The sequence below is a fragment of the Thamnophis elegans genome, chromosome 3 (genome assembly GCF_009769535.1).
Source record: "Thamnophis elegans isolate rThaEle1 chromosome 3, rThaEle1.pri, whole genome shotgun sequence".
In the NCBI taxonomy this organism is placed as follows: Eukaryota; Metazoa; Chordata; class Lepidosauria; order Squamata; family Colubridae; genus Thamnophis; species Thamnophis elegans.
The window spans coordinates 29,839,140-29,848,219 of NC_045543.1; the positions used below are offsets into that span (position 1 = coordinate 29,839,140).

At 36.4% G+C, this 9,080-nt stretch overlaps 1 protein-coding gene across 1 annotated transcript; it reads right to left on the bottom strand.

The window, feature by feature from the left end:
• Positions 1-6,235: 6,235 nt before the first annotated feature.
• LOC116505680 (interleukin-17F-like) lies at positions 6,236-8,248 on the bottom strand. Its single transcript, XM_032213029.1, has 3 exons — positions 8,222-8,248; positions 7,394-7,632; positions 6,236-6,488 (listed from the first exon to the last, which is right to left on the bottom strand). Exons 1-3 carry the CDS (start codon positions 8,246-8,248, stop codon positions 6,236-6,238), a joined length of 519 nt encoding a protein of 172 aa, XP_032068920.1.
• Between the last annotated feature and the right edge of the window lie 832 nt (positions 8,249-9,080).

Consider the following 9,080-nt stretch of genomic DNA (forward strand, 5'->3'; position numbering starts at 1 on the left):
GGCTGGCGCTTTCTTTCTTTTGCTCAGAGGCGGCAGACATAGAGGCGGACAAAAGAAAGCGAGTTGGCGGGTTGGCGCTTTCTTTCACTCGCCTGAGAAGGCCTGAGCATTCTCTCCTCTCCCCCAACACCCCACTGTCTAAAGCGCTTTCTTTCGCCCGCCTGTCAGAGTTCAGGCGGGCGAAAGAAAGAAAGCACTTTAGACAGTGGGATGTCGGGGGAGAAGACTGCCTCACCAGCCATAAACCTCACGGCACGTCATTGAATTCAAATGTACTTTGAATAGTCCCATTCAAACCATGAATCCATAAATTCTAAAGACAGGTTTAGAATATTGTTTGATATTCCAAATATTGTTTAAAAAATTAAATTATTGTTCAGAAATTCTTGAACAATATGTGATTATACTACAAAATCTGCAACATTTCACATACAGTACATACTTTAGAATTATTTTCCTCAAATGTAGTAGGATTATTGTTGAGTAAACATATGTCAATCTCAAATTAATCTAAGTGACCATCAGCTGGTAGCTCCCATATGAATCGCAATGTAGCAGTAAACATCATCTTCATGGATGTTTGGAAAATGTGAAAGATCTGGTCCTTGTTATTGTTTTTTATTATCTTCAAATACTGAAGTTGGGGCCAATATTATTCTGTATGTACAACTCACATATTGGTTATTCCACCTGTCTAAAGCCAACTCAAGTACAATAAGATAATTAAGGTGAGATCATCATTTTAATTTTCATGTATGCAATTTTTACAATTATAAAATTAAAAGTGATGTAATACATGCATAAGCTCTATTAGAAAGGGTTGAATACTTTTATTTAATGCAACTCATTTTCATATAGTTCCCTGGTCAAATTTTAAGAAATCTCTTCATAGTCTAAATTGGTTCCGTGTTGTCTGGAAGATCCATAGAAAACAATTTATCATGAATGAGGTCTCTTCTATACTCAAAAACTCTTCTATATTCTTCTATACTTCTATATTTAAAAGCAACCAGTGAAAATATTGTCACTGGTAGTTTTTAAGCTTCCCGTACATTTCTGTGCAAAACCTCAACAACAATGAATTCTGTATTTAACAAAAGATCCCAGTCTGTTTCATATTACAATTTATTGCATATGACTACATCTTTGTGTTTTATTTTTATTATTAACTTTTGAAGAATACAGATATGAAATTGAATAAGCAAGCATTCTTTTTTTAACTTCAGAATTTCCATATTGTTTTCTTTCTTTCATTTTTACTTATTTTAAATGGCATTGTGTTTTTTATTAATATTTTCAGCCAACATTTTAAATGCGAAGATCTTAAACATTTTTGAAGGGTAAATTTACATTTATATACAAGTTTTTCTAGCAACTGATTGTTAGTTTATCTTGTTTTTTTAATCAACAAAATTGTTGGCACTTCCATTCATTATCTGTTATCATTCAGTATCATCCATTTCTTATCATAACCCTAACCCTAACCTCTAGTCATGAATCTGTTAAAAAACAGACCTAAGACAGGAAAGACTGATGCTGCAACTTTCCAGATTAACTTTAAACTGTGTAGGAGGAAAAATACAGTGAGATGAATGAATTTGCCACTTAATTTCCTAAAATGCATTTAGGAGGAAATCCTTTTAATATAGATGTTTTAAATATATATTGGCTGCATTCCAACATACTTTTCCATATATGTTCCCACTGTTTAAAAGGCACATATGTAATTCTAGATTATTTTCCTCAATAAAAAATTGAACATGTATAGTGTTTTTGGCTCGTTTGTTTAATTAGGTTTTCTTTACCTAGTTTTAGGACTTGTGTGGGAAACACAATACATTTTAGATAATTGAATGCAAACATATTGAAAATTCAAAAGGGTTCACAAATTTTTAAGCACCACTGTTGTGGATAAGGAGAGAGAGAGAGAGAGAGAGGGAGGGAGAGAGAGAAAGAGAGAGAGATTGAATTAAGATCTTCCATTGGGCAAGATCAATTGAGAAAGTTGCATATTCTATAGAATATCCTCCTATACAATAAGGATTTCATGTTTTCAGATTTGATCGTTTGTCCTATTCCATTTTGTTTATTTGAACTTGAACGTATCATAAAATGTTAAACAACATACAGTCTCTTTCACTGAGTAGTGTCTTATTTAAAGTAACATGAAACCAAAACATTTCATAAGGTGGGATATCTTATGAGGATATCTGCAGGTGGCTAAAAGGAAACCACCTTCTTCTGATAAAAGCTTTTCCATTGGCTCTTCTCCTCAGAAATCTATGTGTAAATTAGATTCTATCCTTCAATTCATGTTTGCATATTTAATGCAACTCATGCAAAGATGACTTTATGTCAGGATTATCTAATTCCATGCTAGAATTCCTGAATCTCTTTCTTTCACACACACATACAGTACACACCAGAGGTGGGTTCCTACCAGTTCTCACCTATTCGGTAGAACCGGTTCGTCAAATCTACCAAACCGGTTAGAAGAGTTTCCACCAGCAGGCCACATGTACAGAAGAGGTTCCAAAATTTTTTGAAACCCACCACTGCCACACACACACACACACACACACACACACACACACAGAGAGACAGACAGACAGACTGACTGACACAGAGAGAGAGAGAGAAAGAAAGGAAGGAAGGAAGGAAGGAAGGAAGGAAGGAAGGAAGAAGAAAGAAAGAAAGAAAGAAAGAAAGAAAGAAAGAAAGAAAGAAAGAAGAAAGAAAAAGAGTGAGAGATGAAAGAAAAAAAGAGAAAAGGGACAGAGAGACAAAAGGAAGGAAAAAGAGAGAGAGAGAGAGAGAGAGAGTGGCAAGCCACTCCCACCAAGTCACATGGCCGGCAAGCCACTCCCACAAAGGAGGCCACACCCACAGAGTAGGTTCCAAAAATTTTTGAAACCCACCACTGGTACACACATTAGGAGACCCTTGCAACATTTGAACATGCCAATAAAGCCAAATTTTTAATAAAATCATAGCACTCCTGATAAATCACCGGTATAAAATGTTTCCATAAATAGCAGATGAAATATTCTCCAGCAGGACTGTTGGGTATACTTTGTCACTCTACATTGATTCTTAACCATCCAAGAAGTAGAGCACTGAATGAATTGGATTCACCCTTTTCTGATGGGAGTACTGATAGCTCATGATGATCTCGTCAACCTCCCACCATACCAAAGAATATAAGTAGCCACACAGTCAGTTTTCAAATGGTTTGTAGGGATTGGAGAAGAAGTGTGGGCTGTTTGGAAGTTCTCACAGTCAAAGTGCTCTAACAGCAAAGTCACATTTGTTTGGAAGACAATATTATGCATTCATATTAATACAGAAGTAACATTTTTTGACAGTAAAATTGGAGTTTGAAAAAGCAAACTAGAAAAAGTATTGGTGCTTTTGAACTTTGGTGTTAGGAAGAATAGCTGAGAATAGCTTGGGCAACTAAGAAAATGAACAAATGGATCTTTAAAGAAATCAATACAGAATTCTCCCTCGCGGCCCAAAGGATCAGATTCAAATTATCACACTTTGAACACATTGTGTGTGAAGGCAAAGTCTCTGGAGAAGGATCTAATGTAGGGAAAGGTGGAAGGAACGAGGAGAAGATTATCAATAGCATGATGGATGGACTCAGTTACAAGGGCATTTGCACCATTTGAAGTTCTGAAGGACCAGGTTGGGAACAGATATTCCTGGAGAAAAATCACTCAATGGCATAAAATCCATCCATCCATCAATCAAAGCTGAAGGCCAATCGGACTTCCATTCTTGACATTAGTGAGACTAAAAGAGGTGAGTGAAGCATACTGCTCACATTCAGTAGTTTGGTCCTTTGTAATATGACATCTCCCTAGTGAAATGAAGGTTCAGATATATTTTTCCCAGGCTTTAAAGGTTATGTGTATATAATAAGAATCTTAATAATAATCCTAGCCATTTGAATATAAGTGACTCTCACATACCCTTTGCGGCAATTACTATGAATTCCATATGCCTTTCTTCAGGGGAGAGAGATTTGTTTTTAAGAGAGAATAGAAGACAGATTATCAAAATGTATCCAATGTGCACATACTGCCTCACCACTAAGAGAATCAACAATGGGAACAATTCAGTGGTGGGTTTCAAAAAATTTTAGAACCTCTTCTGTAGGTGTGGTCTGCTTTGTGGGAGTGGTTTGCCGGCCATGTTACTGGGTGGGAGTGGCTTGCCAGCCATGTGACTGGGTGGGCGTGGCCAACTTGTAAAATGTGGTGAAACTCACTTAACACCCTCTTGCTTAGCAACCAAAATGTTGGCTCAGAAACTCTGGCATTTGAGGCACGCAAGTCTTAAAGCTATCAAGTTACAAGACCCTTGCACCTCTAATCCTTAAAAAAAAAACCCAGGGGTGTTCAAACTTGACAGCTTTAAGACTTGTGGACTTCAACTCCCAGAATTCCTCCTCTCGCTCTTCATCTTGATGATGTGCGGACGGGCAGGGGGAGGGAGCTGGAACTGGTTCTAAACAGCACTGTAGATTTGTGGAACCTATTCTAAAGAAGAGGTTAGAACCGGCAGGAACCCACCCCTGGAACAATTGTAATTTGATGTGAAGGTAGCCTACACAGAAGACCCATGTGAAACTTTCCAAGTACTGGGAAATAAGGCAAGGGAAGTATCCTGGAGTGAAATTCACTGCACTTTGCACAGAGGAAAGAAATAATGTAAATACCTATGCATGGCAGGGAGGTTTGGAGCTATCTTCTGGCCCCTCTAACAATGCTTGGTTATTAGCAGAGATGAATAATCACCCAAAGAGATTGTTGTGTCAGTGGCCCTCCTGCTCTCAACTGTATCCAAAAGTGGTTTTAATGGATGTGAAATTTAAGTCAGGCTGACCAACATTTCAATCTCAATACATGAGCAAACATGTAGGAGAGGTAGAAGATCAAGTGGGTCCTTATTCCAAGTATTAGTGGATAGAATAAAACACACAAAGCCACAGTGCACCACATTGAAGCTCTCAGTTAATGTTCAGTTAGTTCAGGAAATATTCTTGGAAAAAACTCAAGGACTGTCTGTGATTTTAAATTTACATAAATCAAATGAAATGAGTCTTCATTCCACAAAATCAATAGAATGAAAAGATGATAAGATACCAAGAAACAGATTAAATGCAAGGTGGTTTTTTGGGGGGAGGGTGGGCTACTACATATCTGTAATCCCAGTGCAAACTGGAAGATATAATCCAAAGAACATCAAAATGAAGTTTTAGACTAATCAAAATAAGTATATCCCAAAAAATGAGACAAGAAAGAAAGATTCAGGGTAAGATCATAGGATTCTTAGGAAACTGAACCAGCATGGCAGTTGAATCCATTACTTTGTTTGAGCAGAAGATTAACATGATCAAGGTCACCAACTGCACCCAGCCCCGCTGAGCTTTGGAAAGGAATGAACCTTTGTTCCAGGACAGAGTTTGCCATGTTTGAGCTCTGCTTTCCATGCTACTCTTCAGTAGCTCTTTTTTTCCCTTCAAAAAGATTGTAACGGGTAGGTGAGTCACATTTTCACCCATATTAAGACATGTGTCTGCTCCAGTTTAGCCTATCACATGGACTCAGAGCACCTTTTCTAAATACCAGATAGTTGTGTCTCACAATGATGTTCATGTCAAAGGAAACAAAATGGATATTTGGGAAACCAATGACTATGGGGACAATTAAATATATCAACCTTTTTATTTACTACATAAATTACTGAATAAATACTGATAAACTACAGAATTTTATCCAACAATGTTTCTGCAAATTCATAAATATGGTATTATAAATACATATTATAAATAGAGACAAAAGCAAATTTCTTCTTTGCTCCTCCTCGAGTTTTAAATATCCTATGTATTGCAATTTTCAGGACATCCACAGAGATCCACAAGACAACAGGCTATGAATCATACAAAATTAGTAAAGAGCAAGACTTCAATGGAGTAGCCGGATAGTGAACATCTGAACTCTGTGCCCCCCCCCTTCCCGCCCCACCCCCAATTAAAGAAAATGACCATTTGGTACATTGCCAGAACATTTAAACACATTTTGAAACACTGTAAGAGTTCTAAATAAAATTACAAAGGAGGCTACTTTCTTTGACCTTCAGGGTTACCAATTTCTTTCCAATTAGCCAACTAAATGTTGTATCACCCTGATTACTTCAGCCGATAAAGTACCACCTTTCAGCTATATTAGAAAACCTTTTTCTGATAAGCATTGGAAGTAGAAAAGACACAGGTGCATCCAACAGTGATCACTTGTTTCTCTAACCAATAGCTTTGCTTGCAGCCAATAAGTTTGCGCTTCAGAACCAAGATCTCCTGCTGAATAGGAACAGAGTTCATAGCATAGTTTAGATTCTTCCCCATGGAATCCAGGCAAAAGGTATAACGGCAGCTGGCTTCAGAAATTGTGTGTGGGAATCTGTTAGGATCTTCCTTAACACTGTAAATTAACACACAAAAAACAGAGAAAGTTGTAGTTCACATGACAGCAAATACGTTTCTTCATCAAAATTCATGAAGAATTTGGAACCCTGAATGTTAATCAGCACCCATTAGGGGAGAAAAATAGACTAAGGAGGAATCTTAATTTTGTCTCCTAGGGGACAGGATCATGTCACCCAGATTTCCTTAATCATATCATAAAATATGAACATAAACATTCATGGTGAATGTTTCTCAAAATTTTCTAGTTCTCTTCCCCCATATTTTGGTTATGGTCCTGAACACCCCCCCCCCAAAAAAAAACAGAAAAGACTGTTGGGTCTCCTTAACAATTACTACCACATTGCTTTTTATTCAGAAATCATATCTGATATTTATAGCATCCTATTGTTGATAAAAGAGATTGGTTGAATCTGTGGCTTAGTGTTATCTCTACTGTCAGCTAGAATTTATCAATGAGTCAATTCCCTATGTGGCCCTATCCTGAAGAAAGGCCATTCTCATCTCACATAATAGATTTAAGAAAGGAACCATAAAGAAAATTCTCCTAGATTGCTTTTATAGTAATGAATGTAAGTGCAAAGACTGGAATTGACCATCTAACTAAAAATCATATTCACAAAGCCATGTTATATTCTTGCAGAATAATAAGTGTGATCACTAAGAATCTAACAAATTGATGAACAATTCAAGTTACATTTGCCTATCCAATTATGAATTGTCCAGTGTATTTTTTCCAGAAAATGTGTATAGCTTTTAGGTTTGCCAACCTCATAAGATCTTGCAACTTTTAGAAGTTCTCATATCCCAGAATTTTTGAAGCACTCAAAAAGCATTGAGGGATTGTCACTGCCATAATGTATTGCAGCTAATATAGTTTAACAGTAAAAGAGTGAATAGTACCTGTAATCCCATGGAGAGAGAGATTTGTTTTTAACATCATGAGGCATCCTGGTCATTGATTCTGCATGAGCAAGAGATATGCGCACCTTCACTGTCTCTGGGAATTCGGTATCTTCTTGGATTCCTGGCTGAGTTGGGCAATTGTCAGTCATTCTTCCCCTCCGTTTGTTATTAGTTGTATTAGTGTTTCCTCCATGGGCTAAATTCCCCACTGCAAGTACCAGTACCAGCAGAACAACCTGTAAAAGAATCAATGGATATATCAGACATAGGTAAGAGTAAAGTATCATCTCTTGTGCAAAAAATGTCCATCCTTGGTAGCTTGCGTTATTTTAATATTAGAGTTTACAACTCAAGCATTAAGATAATTGGTGGGAAGCAGTAATTAATTTGCAAATTCAAAGGCACCACTGCTCAGGATTAATTGAAATGCTGAACTGCATTAAGAATTGTTTAAGACAGCCAGTGTGGTATTGTGGTTAAAGTGTACAATTAAGAGCGTGGAAACCAAATGATCAATGATTAAGCGACAAAAAGAAAATTAAGTACAGCTCATCTTTCAGATTATCAGAAATGTCTGAGATGAGTATAGTTATATAGAAAAAAACAACTTTTTTCAATAACCAATAGTTTTCATTTTTGTTATCAAATAGATTGGAGGTATTTTGTTTATGATAAAAGATTATAATAACTATAACATGAGCATGAAAAAAATGATTTCAAAAATTACAAAGACAGAACAAGTATGTAAATCAAATGTTAGATATCTGGAGATAAAAATACAGAGATAAAAGAATAGTTTTTAACAGCAATAAATAGTGCACTCACCAATAAGGGCAATCTTTTGGATGTCATAATGACTCTTCGTGTTGTTATTATCTTGACTTGCTTGATGCTCTAACAGTGAGATTAGTAGGTCAAACTGTGTTCATGAATGCAATAGCATCTCCTTTTATATATCTCAGAGATTATTTTTCCACTGTAATGCAGATAAAGATTTCCCACTTGTGGTTCTGGGCAATTGTGGCTTTTTTCTTTTCTTTTAACTATTTCCTTGTAGTTACACACACACACACACACACACACACACCATCAAGGGGATGTGAAGGGGAATCCACAGGGTTTCTAGACCAAATGATTTGTTTGAATAAAATATAGACGTTATGTTTAGATAATAGCATGTTTTGTGAGTTCACCTGATCAGCTTTCAGGAATATGATTGACAGTATGCTATATATTCAATGATTATAGCCTATTGTTTAAAAACGCCATTTGGAAAGCTAGTACACATTCATAATCTGGGCAATTAAAAAAAATCATAACCAATTTGGTCTAATGGCTAAGGCAGTAGGATAGAAAGCAGAACATCATGATTTCAAGTCCTGCTTTTAGCCAGTGACTTTGGCCCAGTTAGTTTCTCTTTGTCTTTTTAAGCTTCCTTATTTGTTTTTTCTTAAAGATGATATTAGCACTTTCAGCATGGACTCCATGTCTCCTTTAAAGTTCAAGAAACCATGGTGGGGTTTATTTTAGCCAACACTATTTTGTTGTTAGCCAATACTAGCCTCTTCAGAAACTGAATAATAGGGATTGTATTCTGGAAATCCTTACACTTGCAAGTATTAAGGAAGATACAAATTTGACCTGGAAAGAGGTTGACATAATCCATAATTTTCCCAGTTGTGGA